The sequence below is a fragment of the Ranitomeya imitator genome, chromosome 1 (genome assembly GCF_032444005.1).
Source record: "Ranitomeya imitator isolate aRanImi1 chromosome 1, aRanImi1.pri, whole genome shotgun sequence".
NCBI lineage: Eukaryota > Metazoa > Chordata > Amphibia > Anura > Dendrobatidae > Ranitomeya > Ranitomeya imitator.
Genome location: NC_091282.1, coordinates 323,195,075 through 323,219,116, shown reverse-complemented (window position 1 = coordinate 323,219,116; position 24,042 = coordinate 323,195,075). Strand labels below are relative to the sequence as shown.

Below are 24,042 nucleotides of genomic sequence, written 5' to 3'. Positions count from 1 at the left end.
CCTTATGGAGGTGGATGCCTCATCCGTTGGTGCTGGAGCAGTCCTCTATCAAAAGGATGCTCAGGGTCGGAAGCATCCCTGCTTCTTCTTCTCAAAGACCTTCACACCAGCGGAGAGAAATTACTCCATCGGGGATAGGGAGTTGCTGGCGATGAAGTTGGCCTTTTCGGAGTGGAGACACCTCTTGGAGGGAGCTCGGTTCCCATTCCAAGTTTTCACGGATCACAAGAATTTGGTCTATTTACAAACAGCTCAGCGGCTGAATTCTCGTCAGGCCAGATGGTCCTTGTTTTTCTCCCGGTTCCACTTTACCCTACATTATCTCGCCGAGGAGAAGAACATTCGTGCTGACGCTCTCTCTCGCTCCTTTGTGTCAGCTGAGGAGGAGGAGGATGAGCCTCGGCTCATTGTCCCTTCGGAGAGTCTGAGAACTGTAGCTCCGGTTTTGCTAGAGTCTGTGCCCCCGGGCAAGACTTTTGTTCCCATCAATTTGCGACCGGAGGTTCTCTCTTGGGCTCATTCGTCCAGAGTGGGTGGACACTTTGGGGCAAAGAGGACATCTGAGTTACTGGTGAGAAAGTACTGGTGGCCACATATGGTTCGTGACGTCGGAGACTACGTTCGGGCATGTGTCTCTTGTGCCAAGAACAAGTCTACCCGTCAACGGCCAGCTGGTTTGTTATACCCTCTGCCGGTGGCAGACAGGCCCTGGGAGATGGTCGGGATGGATTTTGTAGTGGGTCTGCCCAAGTCTCGTGGCTGTACCATTATTTGGGTAATCACCGACCATTTTTCTAAAATGGTGCATTTGGTGCCGCTTCCCCGGTTACCTTCTGCATGGGCCTTGGCAGCGTTGTTTGTTAAACATATCTTTCGTCTTCACGGTATGCCAGACAAGATTGTCAGTGACCGGGGTCCCCAGTTTGCGTCTCGGTTCTGGAGAGAGCTTTGTCGTCTTCTCAGTATCGAGTTGAATCTCTCTTCGGCTTATCATCCCGAGACGAATGGGTTGGTAGAGAGAGCCAACCAGACATTGGTCACATATCTGCGACATTTTGTCTCTGCTAAGCAGGATGACTGGGCATCTTTGCTACCGTGGGCGGAATTTGCTCTTAACAACGCTGTCGCTGATTCCACTGGACAGACTCCATTCCTCCTTAACTATGGTCAGCATCCGCGGGTACCTGTGCCCATGCCCGTGTCTTCCGCCGATTCCAGGGTGGCAGACTGGGCTGTGGAGGCACGGGACATTTGGGATCGCACTCAGGATGCCATTCGGGCTTCCAAGGAGAGAATGAGGTCCTCCGCCGATGCACATCGGCGCCCCGCTCCAACCTTTGCTCCTGGCGATTTGGTGTGGCTCTCCGCCCGCAACATCAGGTTGCGAGTTGAGTCTACCAAGTTTGCGCCTCGCTACTTGGGTCCTTTCAAGGTCCTCGAACAGGTTAATCCTGTGGTTTACCGTCTGGCCCTTCCTCCACGCCTTGGTATCACTGACACCTTTCATGTGTCCCTCCTTAAGCCCGTCTACATGTCCCGGTTTTCTGAGTCTTCTACGGGGACGTTGGGTTCATCTACGGACGATTATGAGGTGAACGCTATCTTGGGCTTCAAGGTGGTTCGTGGCAAAAAATTTTATTTGGTGGACTGGAGGGGTTGCGGCCCTGAGGATAGATCCTGGGAGCCTGCTGAGCACATCCGGGCTCCGCAGCTCATTGCTGCCTTTGAACGTAGCGAGGCCCAGGGAGGGGGGGGCCCTAGGAAGGGGGGTAATGTTAGGGGTCGAGTTCCCGCTTCTGCACAGGGGGAATCTCGAGCCACCTCCGCTGCGGTCTCCCATTCCTGTCCAGCCGCAGTGGAGTCTGCTCAGCAAAAACGTCGGTCCCAGCGTCTTGCTCATTCTCACTCTGTTCTGAGAGTTACGGCTGCTTCTCCAGTCTCTGCCATTAAAGCCAGTACTGGTCAGCAGCGAGCGGACTTCTCTGGGACTAAGTCCTTGTCTGCACATACTGAGCATGCCCAGGGTAAGATCTCCCGTTGGAGATCGAGGGTCATGTGCTCTGGCTCTGCGGCACATTCCATTGGTCCTCTTGGCAGGTCTTGGAAGGGCAAAAGTTCTGTGGCCACTTCCTGTGCTGCAACTATATAAACTGCGCATGACCGCACGGCCATGTGCTAGTATTGTTCAATAATGATATATGTGTGTGTGTAGATGGATGAATGTCAATGGATGAAAGCTCCTAAATATCCCTCCCTAGAGTTGTTGTCTGCTCGCGGATGTTGGTAGCTATCTAGCGCCCGACTAATCATCTGCACGATACACACATTACAGCGTCCTCTTGCTGTGTCCGCCTGTACGGCGCCGTGCGCTTGCCTTGCGCTTTCCATACCCAAGCCAGTGTGGTTGGTGGCATCCGTCAGTGCGGCATTGCTCGCACTCCTGTGCATCTATATATTTATATTTAGTTTCCTTTCACACCCAGTTGCGGTGTAGTGCCAGCGAGGGTCTAATCGGACTTCAATCCCAGTTGGGGTTAAGTACGCTGACTACTCGCTCGTGCTTTAGGTGCGGTACCACGATCCTGTGACGCAACAGGATTGCTCCCTTCACGCTGGGTGAGGTTGAACCCACGTGTATATACTTTAGTGTACCGCCATATAGTCTGAATTTACTAGCAGCAGGTTTTCACCTGCACGGTGGACCCCGGACTGCGAACGCATCTATATCACCTATCTTGGAGCGTTCCGCCAGTCCTAACATCGGGTCAGTACGATTACAGCAATACCTCATTTATATTATTTTTTTATGTTTTGGCGCTTTTATACGATAAAAACTATTTTATAGAAAAAATAATTATTTTTGCATCGCTTTATTCTGAGGACTATAACTTTTTTATTTTTTTGCTGATCATGATGTATGGCGGCTCGTTTTTTGCGGGACAAGATGACGCTTTCATTCCACTTTTTGTTCGGCGGTATGATAATAAAGCGTTATTTTTTGCCTCGTTTTTTTTTTTTTCTTACGGTGTTTACTGAAGGGGTTAACTAGTGGGCCAGTTTTACAGGTCGGGTCGTTACGGACGCGGCGATACTAAATATGTGTACTTTTATTGTTTTTTTTTTTATTTAGATAAAGAAATGTATTTATGGGAATAATATATATATTTTTTTTCATTATTTTGGAATATTTTTTTTTATTTTTTTTTACACATTTGGAAATTATTTAAAAAATTTAACTTTTTTACTTTGCCCCAGGGGGGGACATCACAGATCGGTGATCTGACAGTTTGCACAGCACTCTGTCAGATCACTGATCTGATAGAAGTGCAGGCTGCTTCACAGTGCCTGCTCTGAGCAGGCTTCTGTGAAGCCACCTCCCTCCCTGCAGGACCCGGATCCGCGCCCATCTTGGATCCGGGCCTGGAAGATGCAGGGAGGGAGGTAAGACCCTCGCAGTAACCCGATCACATCGCGTTGCTGCGGGGGGCCCAGTGAAGCCCGCAGGGAGCCCCCTCCCTACGGGAAGCTTCCCTATACCGCCGGCACATCGCGACTTGTAATGCCCATACATTAAGTGTATGGGCTGCCAAACATTTCCCCATGGGGGGTAAATTTTTTAAAACAAACTGTTTACGGGCATCATAAACACCCTTACAAAAAACTAGAGTGGCTGTAGCAGCATGGAACACGTTAACCCTGGGGATCTAGTGGCAGAGGATGATGAGACGTGGAGGAAGGCTTCGCTATAAATAGGCCCAATTTAAAGGAGCGGGTCTCCTAGACTTGTAATGCCCATACACTAAGTGTATGGGCTGCCAAACATTTCCCCATGGGGGCAATTTTTTTTTTAATTGTTTACGGGCATCATAAACACCCTTGCAAAAAACTAGAGTGGCTGTACTAGCACAGAACACGTTAACCCTGGTGATGTAGTATCGGTGGAAGATGAGATGTGGAGGAAGGCCTTGTTAAAAATAGACCCAATTTAAAGGAGCGGGTCTCCTAGACTTGTAATGCCCATACACTAAGTGTGTGGGCTGCCAAACATTTCCCCGTGGGGGTAAATTTAAAAAAAAAAAACTGTTTACGGGCATCATAAACACCCTTGCAAAAAACTAGAGTGGCTGTAGCAGCACGGAGCATGTTAACCCTGGGGATCTAGTGGGGGAGGATGATGAGACGTGGAGGAAGGCCTCGTTAAAAATAGGCCCAATTTAAAGGAGCGCATCTCCTAGACTTGTAATGCCCATACACTAAGTGTGTGGGCTGCCAAACATTTCCCCGTGGGGGGTAAATTTTAAAAAAAAAACCTGTTTACGGCCATCATAAACAGCCTTGCAAAAAACTAGAGTGGCAGTCCCGGGAGTACGCGACCCTTGCTGTACGGCGCCGGTGCCCTTTGAGGATTCAGCGCTTTTGCCACTGCGAGCTTCTCGCCCTTCTACAGCGCTCTGCTCCCGCATTTCCAGACTCTTTAAGGCGCCTTCTTCTCCCGGACTTTGCCGATTGCTGGCACCCCTGTGGGCCCACATTCACTCTTTGTGTCTTCCAGTACTCCAAAAACTGTTTCTGATGAAGGTCTTTTGATTAGACCGAAAACGTTTAATGTTTGAGCTGGATGCACTAAATAAATGAATTGTTCACTTCTGATCATGCATAAAGATCTCCTGAGTGCCAAGTATTTTATTGCCTGGGGATCTAGTGGCGGAGGATGATGAGACGTGGAGGAAGGCCTCGTTAAAAATAGACCCAATTTAAAGGAGCGGGTCTCCTAGACTTGTAATGCCCATACACTAATTGTATGGGCTGCCAAACATTTCCCCATGGGGGATAATTTAAAAAAAAAAAAATTGTTTACGGGCATCATAAACACCCTTGCAAAACACTAGAATGGCTGTAGCAGCGCAGGAACACTTTAACGCTGGTGATCTAGTGGTGGTGGATGATGAGATGTGGAGCAAGCCCATTAAAAACTAGGCCCAATTTAAAGGAGCGGGTTTCCTAGACTTGTAATGCCCATACACTAAGTGCATGGGCTGACAAACATTTCCCCATGGGGGGGTACATTTTTTAAAACTATTTTATGGACATCATAGACACCCTTGCCCAAAAATTGACTGGCTGTAACAGAAAGGAACATGTTAATCCTGGTGATCTAGTGGCAGAGAATGATGAGACGTGGAGGAAGGCCTCATTTAAAAGACTGCTCAATTTAAAGGAGCGGGTCTCCTAGACTTGTAATGCCCATGCACTAAGTGTATGGGCTGACAAACATTTCCCCAAGGAGGGTACATTTTTTAAAGCTATTTTATGGGCATCATAGACACCCTTACCCAAAAATTGACTGGCTTTAACAGAAAGGTACATGTTAACCCTAGTGATCTAGTGGCGGAGAATGATGAGACGAGGAGGAAGGCCTCATTAAAAAGAATGTCCAATTTAAAGGAGCAGGTCTCCTAGACATGTAATGCCCATACACTAAGTGTATGGGCGGGCAAACATTTCCCCATGGGGGAGTAAAAATTTCTTTTGTTTCAAATTAGTAATGGGCATGATAAAAACACCCTTGCACAAAAATTGAGTGACTTTTGCATCACGGAATACGTTCACCCTGGTGTTTTAGTGGTTGTAGATGATGAGGATGAGGATAAGGAGGATGATAACACCAAACAGATCAAATCATGAAGCGTAAACCCATGCGTGGTTGTGAAGAGGTGCATGAGAATACACCTCCACAAAAAAGAGAATGTATTTGAGGTTATGCTTTGCTGTTTTCATTTGGTGGTGTACAGAAGTCTTGCCCAATCCAGCCCTTGTTCACTTTTATAAGAGTCAGCCTGTCAGTATTTTCAGTTGACAGGCGAATGCGCTTATCTGTTATAATTCCACCAATGGCACTAAAAACCCGCTTTGACAGAATGCTAGTAGCATGGCATGCCAGGACCTTCAAGGCGTAGAGAGCCAGTTCATGCCACGTGTCCAGCTTGGATAACCAATAATTAAAAGGCACAGAGGAATCATGGAGGACATTTGTATGATCAGCAAGGTACTCCCTCAGCATCTTTCCAAACATTGCACTTCTTGTGACAGCACCCCTTGTCTCTGTGCCGGCACAATGGGAGGGTCTGATAAAACTGTCCCACAACTTTGCCATTGTTCCCCTGCCTGTGCGGGATTGTACTTCTGCATCTCTCGCTTGGACTCCTTGGTTGTACAACAAATTCTGACGTCTGCCCAGATGGGAATTTTTTATTAATTTCGCTACAAGGGCCCTCTGGTACGGCAACATTTTAGTACACCTGTCTGCCTTTGGAAGAAGAGATTGAAAGTTCTCCTTGTAGCGTGGGTCTAGAAGAGTCACCAACCAGTAATGAGTGTCTTTGAAAATGTTAATAATGCAAGGGTCTCGGGAAACGCAACGCAACATAAAGTCAGCCCTGCATGTCAGACTGCTAACAGGAAAGACTTCCGTGTCCTCACCAACAGAATGACAGACCATGCTGTCCTCCTCCCTGTCCTAAGGCCAACCATGCTGGACAGACAGTATGACAGCTGAGCTATGAAAGTCTTTGCTCTGTATGTCTTCTTGCAGGTTGGGTAAGTTACTATGTCATCCACCCCCTCATCTTCTACATCTGCACCCTGCTCCTCCTCCTGACTTTCTGGCAATTGTGTCTCATCAATGTCCACCTCTTGTGACATTTTCCCATCATCGCCTTCGTGTGACTGTGGCTGCTCAAATCTTTGGGCATTGCTGCATGCAATCCACCTTGCTCCACTTCAAGTTGACTGGCCGAGAGTCGGGAATATTGAAATGGAAAACTGAACAGCCCTTCAGAGTGTCCAAGTGTGGGATCAGTTGTCTCAGGGCACTTGGCATGGTAGGAGGAAGGAGGATCAGGGTGAGTAATTTGAGGTTCACACTCACGGCTACTCAGACTTGACCATGTGGAAGCCATGGTGGTGGTGGTGATGGCTAAGTGACTGGAAACATTATCCTCTATCCAACCAACAACCGTTTCACACTGCTCTGGCTTCAATAGTGGTGTGCTGCATTCCCTTAGAAACTCGGACAGCAAGGTCGAGCGAGAAGATGTGGGTCTTTGTTGTGGTCCACTTTCAGCTTGGCCACGGTATCGTCCTCTGCATGCACCATCAGCATCACGTCCTCTTCCCTGTCCCTTGCTCCTTGCCTTGCCCATTTTAAATGGACTACTGAAAAATTTTAAAAGTTCAATACAAATGTATTAATTTTGAGAAAACTTATATGTGATCAGTATGCCTGAAAAGAAAGTATTTGGAGACCAGAGATAGACCGGGCGCCTAAGTGGGATAACAGACTGTTTCAATATGTGGCCTGGATTTTACTAAAAATTTTTAACAACAAAATACTGTAGAGACCAAGTGTTGCAGACCAAAAAATACAATGTATGCCTGTAAAGCAAGGATTTGGACACCACAGATAGACCAGGCATGTAACTGAGATAAAAGACTGTTTCGATATGTGGCCTGTATTTTTTTAACCACAAAATACTGTATAGAACAAGGGTAGCAGAAAAAAACTGGAATGTAGGCCTGAAAAGCAAGGATTTGGACACCACAGATAGACCAGGCATCTGACTGAAATAACAGACTGTTTCAATATGTGGGCTGTATTTTTTTTAACCACCAAATATTGTATAGACCAAGGCTAGCAGACAAAAAAAATGCAATTTTTGCCTGCAAAGCGAGGATTTGAACACCACAGGTACACCGGGCGTCTGACGGAGATAACAGACTGTTTCAATATGTGGCCTTTTTTCTTCACCACAAAATTCTGTATAGACCAAGGCTAGCAGACAAAAAATGCAATGTATGCCTGTAAAGCAAGGATTTGGAGGCCACAGAAACACCAGGGGTCTGACGGAGATAACATACAGGCCACATATTGAAACAGTTTTTTTTTTAAATTTTCACCACAAAATACTGTATAGACCAAGACTAGCAGACAAAAACATCGAATGTATGCCTGCAAAGTGAGGATTTCGACACCACAGATACACCAGGCGCCTGATGGAGATAACAGACTGATCAAAATGAGGCCTTGATTTTTTTAAGGCCACCAAAATTGTGTCAATAATTAGGCTATGAAACAAAAAAAAATTGGAGTACTAAAGTTGTAAAATATTTAGCGCAACGATTTGCGATGCGTGTTGCGTACAAATCACAGTGAAAATATATGAACTGTCGCTAAATATTTTTTGGAAACTTAGTTTAATAATACCACCAATCAGTTCAAAAGTACATGTAGCAAGGTAGAACCGTAGTTAAATCATAAAAAATAACTTTTAATTATATCTGTTAAAAGAGCCCACAGGCCCAAAGGACAAACGTAAATACCAAAAGCATGACACACAACATACATATACTGTCAGACGCTCCTAGCAAGCGCTGTAAAGCTCTAGCACGGTGAACAAGAGTCACCTTTTCTCTCCAAAATTTATACACCATATAACATAATACCCTTAGGCCTTTTCTCTGTTTTTCCTACAGTCTGCATACAATTAAACTTAAGGATGCGATTAGAGTTTGGATGCAATTCGGAAGAATGAGGCATTGAATGGGCATGCAGAGGGCCTTTCTCATAAATACGGGCAGCTCGGACCATCCCACACTACGCTGTGAAGGAAGGAACTTACATCTCGGGTGAGATTGTTCCTTTATGTACCCTGGCAGTAGCTTTTACCTGCTTTCATAGGATCTGCTTTAAGTTTAATTGTATGCAGACTGTAAGAAAAACAGTGAAAAGGCCTAAGGGTATTATGCTATATGGTGTATAAGTTTCGGAGAGAAAAGGTGTCTCTTGTTCACCATGCTAGAGCTTTACAGCGCTCGCTAGAAGCGTCTGACAGTATATGTATATTGTGTGTTATGCTTTTGGAATTTACGTTTGTCCTTTTTGGCCCGTGTGCTATTTTAACAGATATAATTAAAAGTTATTTTTTATGATTTAACTACGGTTCTACCTTGCTACATGTACGGTAAATATTTTTTGGCCAGCTGCAGATTTTTTTGGCCAGCAAAATCGTGTCCAAAAATGTTGTAAGACACTCCAAAAAATAATATAGTACCAAAAAAAAGCAAGAATTTTCTAGGCACGCACATCTGATGCCTGAGATAAACCAAAAATTTTAAAATTGTTAGATTTTCTTGCTCTTGTATTGAACTGACCTGGCTGTAGTCTACAGTGTGACCAAGCAAATATATGCAGAAAAAAGGGGGCTATGGATTGCTTTGTAATAAAATTAGCAGGTATAAGGTGTAAAAAAACAAAAAAACAAACCTTGCCACAGATACCTGCAGCTACATATATATAAAATACGCAGCAGCAGACAGTAATGGAGCTTTTTGAGGTATGCAGTGAGATCTATATACTCACATACAGTGCCTGCATGCCTTGCACTGATGTGGATATGTGCACATATACTCCCCTGCTTACCTAGCGCTACAATCTATGTACCCCCGAAATAGCCCTAAAAAAGACTGGAGGTTTATCAGGATTTGTCAATTGAACACTAGAATAATAAAAGTAAGATTCTGACCCTATCTCAGTAGCTGCTCTCCCTACACTAGCTGAGTCCGGACCAGAATGCAGTGAGCAGAGTGGTGCCAGTTCTCTTATAGACCTGATAACACTGTGCGGCCAACCAATCACTGTAATACCACAACAAAGATGCCTGCGCTATTACAGTGCATGGGAGATAATCCCAGCATGTTGAATGGTGCTCTAAAAAGCACCAAAATTAAAAGGAGGAGACTCGAGCTCCCACCGAATAATCCCATAAATACTCGGTTCTCGACGAGTACACTGAGCATAGTGATCACTAGTTAATACCCATGGATATTCCCAGGCTATGAATATCAATCTGCAGCTGTATATTTATCCATTACTGGCTATTAAAATAGGGGGACCCCCCAAAAATAATGATGTGGGTCCCCCTGTAATTAATAACCAGGAAAGGCTATGCAGACAGCTGTGGGCTAATATTCAAAGCCTAGGAAGGGACCATGGATATTGGCCCCCACCTGGCTACAAACACCAGCACACAGCCGCCCTAGGAAAGGCACATCTGTAAGATGCACCAATTCTGGCACTTAGCCTCTCTCTTCCCACTGCCCTGTAGCGGTGGCATATGGGGTAATAGTTAGAGGTTGATGCCACCTTTGAATTGTAAGGTGACATCAAGCCGGCTTAGTAATGAAGAGGCGTCAATAAGATACCTATCCATTACTAATCCTATAGTTGTGAAAGGGTTAAATAAACAAAGACACAGCCAGAATAAAGTGTTTTAATGAAAAAAACACTACACAGTTTTGCTATCTTTATTGCTCTGCCAATCCACGCGACGCCCTAGATCTCTGAAATAAAAGAAAAAATAATAAACCAACACAAATACTACCTGGTCCGAGTTTCCCACGATGATCTCTCCTATAGAGCTGTCAGGAAATGTGACTGCTCTATAGGCCTCTCGCGATGCGCAGACAGGATCCAATTGCTCCTGCAGTGCATCACTGAAGAGGTTACCTGAGTTCAGGCTTTCACTTTACGGCAACGTTGCATGAGAAATTTCCCATGCAGCGGTGCCGCAAGTGACAGTGACCTCTGATGTGATACAGTGTGGAGGATTACCTCCTGTCACTGTATCACCAGAGCCCCAGGAGAGGGGTCGCATCTGCTGATGTGACAGCTCTCCATGGGAGATCATCATGTGACACTCATTATTAAATGAATAACACCCACACAGACACACACAGTCACACAAAAACACCTGCACACAGCCCCACACATCTTCTCCGCTCACACAAGTCTTGTCCCACACACATAGTCTCCACCCACAATCCACCCACACACTCTTCCTCCTCCCAATCTGCAGCGTTTCTCACAGGCACATCCGCAGCAAAACCGCAGATCTTTTTAAGCCTGCAATTTTGCTGCGGATTGGCCTGACACAATGGTAGTCAATGGGTGCAGAAAAGCTGCAGATCCTCAAAAAGAATTGACATGCTGCGGAAAATAAAACGCTGGAAATCCACACTTTTTTTTCTGCAGCATGTGCACTCCAAATGTCAATTTCACATTAACTAACATTTCTTGTGCTGTACACTGCAGATTTGATGCAATTCTGCGCATCCAAAAACGCTACGGATCCACATCAAAATCTGCAACGTGTTCAGATAGCCTAAGGGTATGTGCACATGTTGTGGATTTGGCTGTGGATCTGCAGCGGATTCGCAGCAGTTTTCCATGCGGTTTACAGTACCATGTAAACCTATAGAAAACCAAATCTGCAGTGCCCATTCTGCGGAAACTACCGTGCGGAAACGTTGCGGTTTATTTTCCGCAGCATGTCAATTCTTTGTGCGGATTTCACACTTAATTAATCAGTCAGACTCTCACCTCTACATTATGCTCTGTCATACTTCACAAAATGATGAATAGATATTTGAAAATTAAAAGTGTAATAATGTACAATTTTAAAAATTTTCATCATTAGATATTTTTAGAAATAAACACAAATTATATCAAACAAAATATGCCATAAACATCAAGTACATTTTTGTCTGGAAAAAGCAAACTCAGATTCACGGGGATTGGTAGAAGCATTCCAGAGTTATCAGCACGTAAATTGACATGTCAGATTTTAAATATTTTAAATATTTTGGTTAAGTGTTGTAGGTGTGTGTTCTTTACATATTTTTTACTTTGGTCCACCACATTAAACACCCAAATCATCGAGAAAAACCTTTGATGAACATTTCAGCACTAATTTTTTTTTTTGTTGATTTCCCTTGTGGGCCTGACACATTAGCCTGGTTCTGGGATAATATAGCCTCTTGCCTACACTGTATACCTGAAATGGGATGGAAGGAAAAAGAAGAAAACATGGAGCCTCTTTCCTATATGGAGTGATATAATGTCTTCAGATTTTCAGAGGCCCGCCACTTTTGTTTTTCAAAATGTAAATTTTTCAAATTACTAATATGTTTATTTATTTTGTGTTTTTTTCCTCAGGTGTTTCATGTAAATGTAATATCGACATTCTTTATGATCAAACTTATAGCTCCTCACATAGAAAAACAAGGGTAAGAAAATAAGTATACAATAATGAAACTGCTACAGCTTTGTTCACAATGGCATCCTAATGAACTCCACTCATAGGTTTTTGGTTTTCATCAATTTAATATCTGCAGATTGTAGTATAATTGCTCCCAAAAAATGCTGCTGAGTACAATCCAGTCCAATGGCCAGGTCTTTTATCTCTGGGTGCTGGACAGGAGCTCCTTGAACCACCCTTTACCTGACCATCTCCACAGCTCTTCTTTTATTTAGACAGTGTGGTGTCATTGTTGACTTGTGACGCACATGTGAGGTCATGCCAATCTGGCTAATAAAAAGAGCTGCTAATGCAGTCACAGTTCGTCAAACATACCCAACCCCGATTGAATTCAATGGGAGTCAAAACCAAATGCATAGGCAACACCTGAAGGGTGGCCAAAAAGCTTCTCAAACAGCTCAAATTAGGGGCAGACACCAGGAAAAATAGCATCATTTGACCCAGAGTAAAAATAGTATAATTGCACAGAATGCATGTATGGGCCAGGACCTGGGGTAGGGCTTGGACCAACATTTATAGCTGAAACATTGATGCTCTGAGTGGTCTGCAAATTTCAGTCAACACACATGAGGGAAACCCAACTTGGAGTCCAAACTTTTCCAAAAATTAGGTGAAAAATTAGGGAAAGTGGCATCAATTGACTCACAGTAGAAATTTGTTAATGGCACAGCTGCAGACAGCCATAGACCAGGCATGAGGTATCAGTCTCTAGGTCAGTATTTATAGTTTTTAATTTAATGAGGTGGGTGAGGGATCAGTGTAAGCAGAATATGCTGGGAAAACTGATAGATTGTGTAACAGCTCCAACTGCTTTTCTGCTCAGCCACACTCAGGTGGCACAAATATCAGCTTCATTGACTACAATTATTAGAAATATTTGTATAGTAACACAGGTATTTGACTGAAAGTTAGTGAAGGCCTGCTATTCTGGGAGCCCTATTGCTACCGGCAACACACATGAACGAGTATCAACTTGGAGTACAAACATATTCCAAAAGTTCCGTAGTAAAGGGGATGTACTGGAAAAATCTTGTATGTGATTGAGGGAAGAGGAGATAAAAAGGGAGTAGAGAAAAAGATCTTGTGAGGGTTGGAGGTTGCGTGGAGATAAATACAGGTTGTGGATGGCTTTGTATGCTATGGTTGGAGTTTTGAACTGGAGTCTCTATGTAATTGGAAGCCAGTGAAAGGATTGACAGAGAGAAGAGGACAAGGAATAGTGAGAAGATAAATAGATTAGTCTTGCAGCAGAGTTTAGGATAGATTGGAGAGGTGCGAGACTGTTAGAAAGGAGGGCACAAAGCGGGAGCTTGCAGTAGTCAAGGCAGGAGATGATGAGTGCATGGACTAGGGGTTTTGCAGATTCTTGATTAAGAAATGTATGGATCCAGAAATAATTTTTGATTCGTAGTTATCAAGAAGTTGAAATGGCATGAATATGTGTTTTGAAGGAGAGATAAAAGTCCATGGTTACCCTGAGGCAGTGAGCTTCCAGGATGCCTTCATCTATGCCTTGTAGATGAGAGCCAGAAAGAGCATGTGCTCCTGTGGATGGCAAGAGCTGCATCACGTGACCTCTCCTCCTCTTCCTCCACCTTAACATTACACAGAGTACACAGAGGTGGTCCCTGAATTTCCCTTATTTCCAATTGTGTCACTACTCTTCAAAAGCACAACTAACTATGGGGAACCACACTTGTGCGAGTCTCCAGTTATGATGAGCGAACTTTCAAGGTTGGGCTTCTGTTAGATTTGGCGAATGTTTAGACGTTCACCAAACAGGTTCGGCAAACTGTTCAATAAAAGTACCCAAACCAATTAAATTCAATGGGAGGACAAAACAAACATAAATACAACACCTTAAGAGGTGACAAAAAGCTTCTCAAGCAGCTAAAATTAGGAATAGACACCATAAAAAGTTGCATCAATTGTCCCACAGCGAAAATTTGCAATTAAAAAAGAAGCAATCAGTCATGGGCCATGCATGAGGCATCAAGGTCTGGGACAGCATTTACAGCTTTGAATTGAAGTTTCAAGGAGGACCTGGTGAGTAAGTCTTCTTAGCTTGGAGCCCTGATACCTCATGTTACACCTCCATTTTTTTCCAACCAAACTCAGTTGGCACAAACATCAGTTTCATACAGTACTATTGGTATACAATGTAAGGAAAGTAACACAGGTAGTTGACTGAAAGTAAGTGCATGCCTGCCTGTCTGGGAGCTCTAGTTACAAAGACAACCCACCAGATGGAAACCAAACTTGGAGTCTCTACATTAAAAAAAATATTGTCTCACACCACTAAAGTAACATCAATTTACACAGAGTGCAAACAGTATAATAGGCCTCTGACACACCTTCCACTACAGGCAGCCCACCATATGGAGACCCAACATGGAGTCTCCACATTTAAAAAAAATTATTTTCACACATCACTAAAGTGGCATCTATTTCTTCACAGTTGAAATAGTTGTATAATGGGGCTCTGACACCCATTTCACTACAGGCAAAACACAAGATGGAGACCCAATTTGGAGTCTCCACATTTCAAAAAATTGTTGGTAACATCAGCATCAGTAGTAACAGCAGGCACAGAAGCCATGACAAAGGTGTCACAGACTCCAGCAACGCTATATCAATGAATGACACTAAAAACGGCACCATTGCCTAGTCTGCCCAGTCAGTGACTGGGTTGCAAAAGGTATTAGAGATCCATGACTTGCTCATTTTTATGAATGTTAGGCAGTCTACAGTTTCAGTGGACAGCCGAATGCGCTTATCCACCAGGATACCACCAGCAGCACTGAAGACACGTTGTTATTAGAATTACAGTGGGGCAAAAAAGTATTTAGTCAGTCAGAAATAGTGCAAGTTCCACCACTTAAAAAGATGAGAGGCGTCTGTAATTTACATCATAGGTAGACCTCAACTATGGGAGACAAACTGAGAAAAAAAAATCCAGAAAATCACATTGTCTGCTTTTTTAACATTTTATTTGCATATTATGGTGGAAAATAAGTGTTTGGTCAGAAACAAAATTTCATCTCAATACTTTGTAATATATCCTTTGTTGGCAATGACAGAGGTCAAACGTTTTCTGTAAGTCTTCACAAGGTTGCCACACACTGTTGTTGGTATGTTGGCCCATTCCTCCATGCAGATCTCCTCTAGAGCAGTGATGTTTTTGGCTTTTCGCTTGGCAACACGGACTTTCAACTCCCTCCAAAGGTTTTCTATAGGGTTGAGATCTGGAGACTGGCTAGGCCACTCCAGGACCTTGAAATGCTTCTTACGAAGCCACTCCTTCATTGCCCTGGCGGTGTGCTTTGGATCATTGTCATGTTGAAAGACCCAGCCACGTTTCATCTTCAATGCCCTTGCTTATGGAAGGAGGTTTGCACTCAAAATCTCACGATACATGGCCCCATTCATTCTTTCATGTATCCGGATCAGTCGTCCTGGCCCCTTTGCAGAGAAACAGCCCCAAAGCATGATGTTTCCACTACCATGCTTTACAGTAGGTATGGTGTTTGATGGATGCAACTCAGTATTCTTTTTCCTCCAAACACGACAAGTTGTGTTTCTACCAAACAGTTCCAGTTTGGTTTCATCAGACCATAGGACATTCTCCCAAAACTCCTCTGGATCATCCAAATGCTCTCTAGCAAACTTCAGACGGGCCCGGACATGTACTGGCTTAAGCAGTGGGACACGTCTGGCACTGCAGGATCTGAGTCCATGGTGGCGTAGTGTGTTACTTATGGTAGGCCTTGTTACATTGGTCCCAGCTCTCTGCAGCTCATTCACTCGGTCCCCCCGCGTGGTTCTGGGATTTTTGCTCACCGTTCTTGTGATCATTCTGACCCCACGGGGTGGGATTTTGCGTGGAGCCCCAGATCGAGGGAGATTATCAGTGGTCTTGTATGTCTTCCATTTTCTAATTATTGCTCCCACTGTTGATTTCTTCACTCCAAGCTGGTTGGCTATTGCAGATTCAGTCTTCCCAGCCTGGTGCAGGGCTACAATTTTGTTTCTGGTGTCCTTTGACAGCTCTTTGGTCTTCACCATAGTGGAGTTTGGAGTCAGACTGTTTGAGGGTGTGCACAGGTGTCTTTTTATACTGATAACAAGTTTAAACAGGTGCCATTACTACAGGTAATGAGTGGAGGAAAGAGGAGACTCTTAAAGAAGAAGTTACAGGTCTGTGAGAGCCAGAAATCTTGATTGTTTGTTTCTGACCAAATACTTATTTTCCACCATAATATGCAAAAAAATGATAAAAAAACAGACAATGTGATTTTCTGGATTTTTTTTTCTCAGTTTGTCTCCCATAGTTGAGGTCTACCTATGATGTAAAGTACAGACGCCTCTCATCTTTTTAAGTAGTGGAACTTGCACTATTTCTGATTGACTAAATACTTTTTTGCCCCACTGTATTTATTATTATTTATTGTTATAGCGCCATTTATTCCATGGCGCTTTACATGTGAGGAGGGGTATACATAATAAAAACAAGTACAATAATCTTAAACAATACAAGTCATAACTGGTACAGGAGGAGAGAGGACCCTGCCCGCAAGGGCTCACAATCTACAAGGGATGGGTGAGAATACAGTAGATGAGGATAGAGCTGGTCATGCAGCGGTTTGGTCGATCAGTGGTTACTGCAGGTTGTAGGCATATCGGAAGAGGTGGGTCTTCAGGTTCTTTTTGAAGGTTTCGATGGTAGGTGAGTGTCTGATGTGTTGTGGTAGAGGGTTCCATAGTAGGGGTGATACGCAAGAGAAATCTTGTATACGATTGTGGGAAGAGGAGATAAGAGGGGAGTAGAGAAGGAGATCTTGTGAGAAACGGAGGTTACGTTTAGGTGTGTACCGGGAGACGAGGTCACAGATGTATGGAGGAGACAGGTTGTGGATGGCTTTGTACGTCATGGTTCTGAGAGAACGTTGGCTGCCAGGCATGACAAAGCCTCCATGGCATGACAGGCAAGCTCAGGACACTTCCATTTTTGAAGACCAAAATGCAAAAGGGTCCAAGCCCCCAATGGCATTTACATTGATCTCAATATCCTCCTGCACCATCCTTATCAGTTGTTCATAAAGTGTTCAACTTGTACTCTGTTCTGATGATGCACAGGCTGGTCTAAAACATGGGTAAAATAACTCACAGAAATTGCTTATGCCACTTTCACTGCTATTGCAAATGTTTTTGCCGTGACACGTTGACGTTCCCGGGGTTGGACATCTAGAACTGCGATGCACAGTGTGTCCTGGGGAAAGTCACTCTTAATATTGTCTACAAGCACATTTCCATACTCCAGCATGCGCACATTCCATACTCCAGCATACGCACTTCCCATTCCAGAGGGGTAAACATCTGGCTAAATTTACTCTTGTATCATGGATCTAACAGAGTGGCAACACTGTAGTCAGCACTATTTCTAACCCTAAGAATATGGGCATCATGTTGAAGATAGTGCAGCAAGAAGGCGCTTATGTGCCGAGTGCTTACATGATTTCCAAGTCCTTGGAGTGTTGGTGATGGGGTAACACTCAAGGTTGCTTCCTCCATACCCTACTGCCAAACATGGAGAACAGAGAAGGGATCATTATCATCTTCATCACCTGACTGTTGCATGCCCATCACCACTTCCTCTTTGTACTCTTCAGTTTGTTCCTCAGTTCCTGCACCTTCACTAACAGTACTATGTGCCCCACTCGAATTACTGTAAGCCACCCTCCCATGGCACAAGACATTTGCGATATTGTTATCCCTTCCACATCCTCCTCTGTTTACCCATCTTCCTCTGGGACCATCATCTCCTCGACCAGACAATTTAACCATTGTAGTAGCCATTTAAAAACTGTACAGAAGGGTGCAGAGGTCCTTCTTCTGTGCCCACTCCAAAAATCTGATTTGCGCCATGTCACTACTGCGTTGGCCCAGGCTATGCAGAAGGACATACTGTCCTAGGGCTCATTGTTGCTGCCAAAGTCGGTTGCTTCATGTGCAGTGCGGAATTCCACCCTGTTGGAACATTGCAAATCAAACAGTTAACCAATAGGCTGATAGACCTCTGTACTGATGTAAGTAGATGACCTACAGGGTGCAATTGTCTGAAGTGAGCACATAGTGACTGTGTTTTCTGCAACAGCACATCCAGGCCAAAACATTGACTGAGAAATTACTGTACTATCAGGTTGAGAATGTGAGCCATGCAAGGCACGTGTGTGAGATTACGCCAGTGCACAGCTGCCACCAGGTTTGCACCGATATCGCACATGGCCTTCCCTAGCTCAAGGTTCAGTGGAGACAGCCATTACTTTATCTCGGCCTGGATAGCTGTCCACAACTCTTGTGCTGTGAATATGATCTCCTAGGCATATTAACCCCTTCATGACCCAGCCTATTTTGACCGTAATGACCTGGCCATTTTTTGCAATTCTCACCAGTGTCCTTTTATGAGGTAATAACTCAGGAACGCTTCAACGGATCGCAGTGATTCTGTGAATGTTTTTTCGAGACATATTGGGCTTCATGATAGTGGTAAATTTAGGTTTATAATTTTAGCGTTTATTTGTAAAAAAAACGTAAATTTGGAGAAATTTTGAAAATTTCACAATTTTAAAATTTTGAATTTTTATTCTGTTAAACCAGAGAGTTATATGACACAAAATAGTTAATAAATAACATTACCCCAATGTCTACTTTACATCAGCACAATTTTGGAGAAAAAAATTTTTTGCTAGGAAGTTATAAGGGTTAAAATTTGACCAGCGATTTCTCATTTTTACAGCAAAAACTTTTTTTTAGGGAACACCTCACATTTGAAGTCAGTTTGAGGGGTCTATGTGGCTGAAAATACCCAAAAGTGACACCATTCTAAAAACTGCACCCCTCAACATGCCCAAAACCACATTCAAGAAGATAATTAACCCTTCAGGTGTTTCACAGCAGCAGAAGCAACAACATGGAAGGAAAAAATGAACTTTTAACTTTTTAGTCACAAAAATGATTTTTTAGCAACAATTTTTTTATTTTACCGGGGGTAAAAGGAGAAACTGGACCCCGAAAGTTGTGGTCCAATATGTCCTGAGTACACTGATGCCGCATATGTAGGGGGACCACTGTTTGGGTGCATGATAGGGCTGGGAAGGGAAGGAGCGCCATTTGACTTTTTGAATGAAAAGTTGGCTCCAATCTATAGCAGACACCAAAAAATGTGCCTAAACATTGGAGCTCCCCCATATGTGACCACATTTTGAAAACTATACCCCCAAAGTAACCTATCTAGATGCATAATCAGCACTTTAAACCCTCAGATGCTTCCCACATTGATACGTAAAAATGAAAAAGTACTTTTTCACAAAAATGTTCTTTTAGCCTTAATTTTTTTCATTTTCACATAGGCAACAGGATAAAATGGATCCTACAATTTGTTGGGCAATGCCTCCTGAGTACACTGATACATCATATGTGGGGGTAAACCACTGTTTGGGCGCATGGCAGGGCTCGGAAGGGAAGGAGCGCTATTTGACTTTTTCAATGGAAAATTAGCTCCAATCGTTAGCGGACACCATGTCGCGTTTGGAATGCCCGTGAGTGCATAAATATTGGAGCTCCCCCACAATTGACCCCATTTTGGAAACTAGACCCCCCAAGGAACTTATCTAGATGTGTCGTGAGGGCTTTGAACCCCCGAGTGCTTCACAGAAGTTTATAACGCAAAGCCGTGAAAATAAAAAATCATTTTTCTTTCCTCAAAAATTATTTTTAGCCCACAATTTTTTATTTTCACAAGGGTAACAGGAGAAAATCGACCCCAAAAGTTGTTGTCCAGTTTGTCTTGAGTATGCTGATTCCCCATATGTGGGGGTAAACCACTATTTGGACACATGTCGGGTCTTGGAAGGGAAGTAGTGACGTTTTGAAATGCAGACTTTGATGGAATGGTCTGCGGCTGTCACGTTGTGTTTGCAGAGCCCCTGATGTGCCTAAACAGTAGAAATCCTCCACAAGTGACCCCATTTTGGAAACTAGACTCTCAAGGAACTTATCTAGTCGTGTGGTGAGCACTTTGAACCCCCAAGTGCTTCACAGAAGTTTATAACGCAGAGCCGTGAAAATAAAAAATCATTTTTCTTTCCTCAAAAATGATTTTTTAGCCTGCAATTTTTTATTTTCACAAGGATTACAGGAGAAATTGAACCCCAAAGTTGTTGTGCAGTTTGTCCTGAGTATGCTGGTACCCCATATGTGGGGGTAAAGCACTGTTTGGGCACACGTCGTGGTTCGGAAGAGAGGGAGCACCAGTTGACTTTTTGAACGCAAGATTGTCTGGAATCAATAGTGGCACCATTTCGCTTTTGGAGACCCCCTGATGTGCCTAAACAGTGGAAACCCCTCAATTCTAACTCCAACACTAACCCCAACACACCCCTGACCCTAATCCCAACTCCAACCATGACCCTAATCACAACCCTAACCCCAACACACCCCTAACCACAACCCTAACTTCAACACACCCCTAACCCTAATCCCAACCCTAACCACAACCCTAACCCCAATACACCCCTAACCCTAATCCCAACTATAACCCTAACCACAAGCCTAACCCTAACCCCAACACACTCCTAACCCTAATCTTAACCCTAATTCCAACCCTAACCCTGTTTCCAACCCTTACTCTTAATCCAACCTTTAGGCTATGTGCCCACATTGCGGATTTGTCTGCGTAGTTTTCCACACCGTTTTTGAAAAATCCGCAGGTAAAACGCAGTGCATTTTACCTGCGGATTTACCGCAGATTTCCAGTGTTTTTTTGACGGATTTCAACAGCGGATTCCTATACAGGAACAGGTGTAAAACGCTGCGGAATCAGCAAAAAGAATTGACATGCTGCGGAAAATACCAAGCGTTATTTTCCACACCATGGGCACAGCGTATTCGGTTTTCCATAGGTTTACATGGTACTGTAAACGTGATGGAAAACTGCTACGAATCTGCAGCCGAATCCGCACCATGTGCACTGTTATGAAAGGCAATTCAGAATCACAATGGACATGGAGGTCAGAGCACATACAGTGAACTGACAATAACCCAAAATAATAGAACGAGCTCTGAGACGTGGGAACTCTGCAGACCGCAATCCCTAAGCCTATCAAACCACACTAAAGGTAGCCGTGGAGCACTCCTGACCAGAACCTAGGCGCCTCGTCACAGCCTGAGAAACTAGCTAATCCTGAAGATAGAAAAATAAGCCTACCTTGCCTCAGAGAAATTCTCCAAAGGAAAAGGCAGCCCCCCACATATAATGACTGTGAGTAAGATGAAAACACAAACATAGAGATGAAACAGATTTAGCAAAGTGAGGCCCGACTAGCTGAACAGAACGAGGATAGGGAAGATAACTTTGCGGTCAGCACAAAAACCTATAAAAAACCACGCAGAGGGGACAAAAAGACCCTCCGCACCGACTAACGGTACGGAGGTGGTCCCTCTGCGTCTCAGAGCTTCCAGCAGGCGAGAAAAACCAATAAAGCAAGCTGGACAGAAAAATAGCAACAAAATAACATAAGCAAAACTTAGCTTTGCAGAGCAGCAGGCCACAGGAATGATCCAGGGAAAAAACAAGTCCCACACTGAAACATTGACAGGAAGCATAGATCAAAGCATCAGGTGGAGTTAAGTAGAGAAGAAGCTAACGAGCTCACCAGATCACCTGAGGGAGGAAACTCAGAAGCTGCAGTACCACTTTCCTCCACAAACGGAAGATCCCAGAGAGAATCAGCCGAAGTACCACTTGTGACCACAGGAGTGAACTCTGCTACAGAATTCACAACAGTACCCCCCCTTGAGGAGGGGTCACCGAACCCTCACCAGAGCCCCCAGGCCGACCAGGATGAGCCACATGAAAGGCACGAACAAGATCGGGAGCATGGACATCAGAGGCAAAAACCCAGGAATTATCCTCCTGAGCATAACCCTTCCATTTAACCAGATACTGGAGTTTCCGTCTTGAAACACGAGAATCCAAAATCTTCTCCACAATATACTCCAATTCCCCCTCCACCAAAACCGGGGCAGGAGGCTCAACAGATGGAACCATAGGTGCCACGTATCTCCGCAACAATGACCTATGGAATACGTTATGTATGGAAAAAGAATCTGGAAGGGTCAGACGAAAAGACACAGGATTAAGAACCTCAGAAATCCTATACGGACCAATAAAACGAGGTTTAAACTTAGGAGAGGAAACCTTCATAGGAATATGATGAGAAGATAATCAAACCAGATCCCCAACACGAAGTCGGGGATCCACACGGCGTCTGCGATTAGCGAAAAGTTGAGCCTTCTCCTGGGACAAGGTCAAATTGTCCACTATCTGAGTCCAAATCTGCTGCAACCTGTCCACCACAGTATCCACACCAGGACAGTCCGAAGACTCAACCTGTCCAGAAGAGAAACGAGGATGGAACCCAGAATTGCAGAAAAACGGTGAAACCAAGGTAGCCGAGCTGGCCCGATTATTAAGGGCGAACTCAGCCAAAGGCAAAAAGGACAAACAGTGTTAGGACTGGCGGAACGCACCAAGAGAGATGATATAGATGCGTTCGCAGTCCGGGGTCCACCGTGCAGGTGAAACCTGCTGCTAGGAAATGACAGACTATATGGCGGTATCCAAAAGTATACACGCGTGGGTTAAACCTCACCCAGCGTGAAGAAAGCGATCCTGTTGCGTCACAGGACCGCGGTACCGCACATAGAGCGCGAGCAAGTGGTCCGCGAACTTAACCCCAACAGGGATTGTAGTCCGATTAGACCCTTGCTGGCACTACACCGCTACTGGGTGTGTAAGGAAATATATAATTAAAGCACCGAAGTGCGAACTGTGCCGTGCTGGCAGGTACCACTAAGCACCCAGACGTGGGTCAGGAAGCGCACACTGGCGCGTGGCACCGCACTGGCGGTCACAGCAATAGACGCTGATACGTGTGTGACACGTTGAGTGATTAGTCGGGCGCTAGATAGCAGCCATACACCATACGCGAACAGTCATACAATAGGGTAGGGGTATTTAATGAACGACTTGCACTCACAACAAACACACGTATTAAATTGTACACTAGCGCATGGCCGTGCGGTCATGCGCAGTTTATATAGTTGCAGGACAGGAAGTGGCCACAGAAACTTTGCCCTTCCAAGACCTGCCAAGAGGACCAATAGAATGCGCTGCAGAGTCTGAGCACATGACCCTCGATCTCCAACGGGAGATCTTGCCCTGGGCATGCTCAGTGTGCGCAGACAAGGACTTAGTCCCAGAGAAGTCCACTCCCTGCTGACCAGCACTGACTTTAATGGCAGGAGCTGAAGAAGCAGCAGTAACTCTCTGAACAGAGTGAGACCGAGCAAGACGCTGGGACCGACGTCCCTGCTGAGCAGGCTCCACTGCGGCTGGATAGGAATGGGGGACCGCAGCGGAGACGGCTCGAGATTCCCCCTGTGCAGAAGCGGGAACTCGAGACCTAACACCCAGTCATCCTGATCAGCAGAAACAAAGCACCTCAGATATGTTTCCATGGTCTGATTGGTTCGCTCGGTCTGGCCATTAGTCTGAGGATGGAAAGCCGAGGAAAAAGACAAGTCAATGCCCATCCTACCACAAAAGGCTCGCCAAAACTTCGAAACAAACTGGGAACCTCTGTCAGAAACAATATTCTCTGGAATGCCATGCAAACGAACCACATGCTGGAAGAACAAAGGCACCAAATCAGAGGAGGAAGGCAATTTAGACAAGGGTACCAGATGGACCATCTTAGAAAAGCGATCACAGACCACCCAAATGACTGACATCTTTTGAGAAATGGGAAGGTCAGAAATAAAATCC

The 24,042-nt window shown here is 44.6% G+C and overlaps 1 protein-coding gene across 3 annotated transcripts in view; it reads left to right on the top strand.

Moving 5' to 3' along the window:
* Positions 1-24,042, top strand: part of LOC138670951 (dehydrogenase/reductase SDR family member 4-like) — a 99,928-nt gene that overhangs the window by 33,547 nt on the left and 42,339 nt on the right. For all 3 annotated transcript variants that reach the window (XM_069758770.1, XM_069758779.1, XM_069758762.1), the window contains one exon: positions 12,053-12,123. In XM_069758770.1, the coding sequence (XP_069614871.1) occupies positions 12,053-12,123 (71 nt within the window). The remainder of the gene's footprint in view (positions 1-12,052; positions 12,124-24,042) is intronic.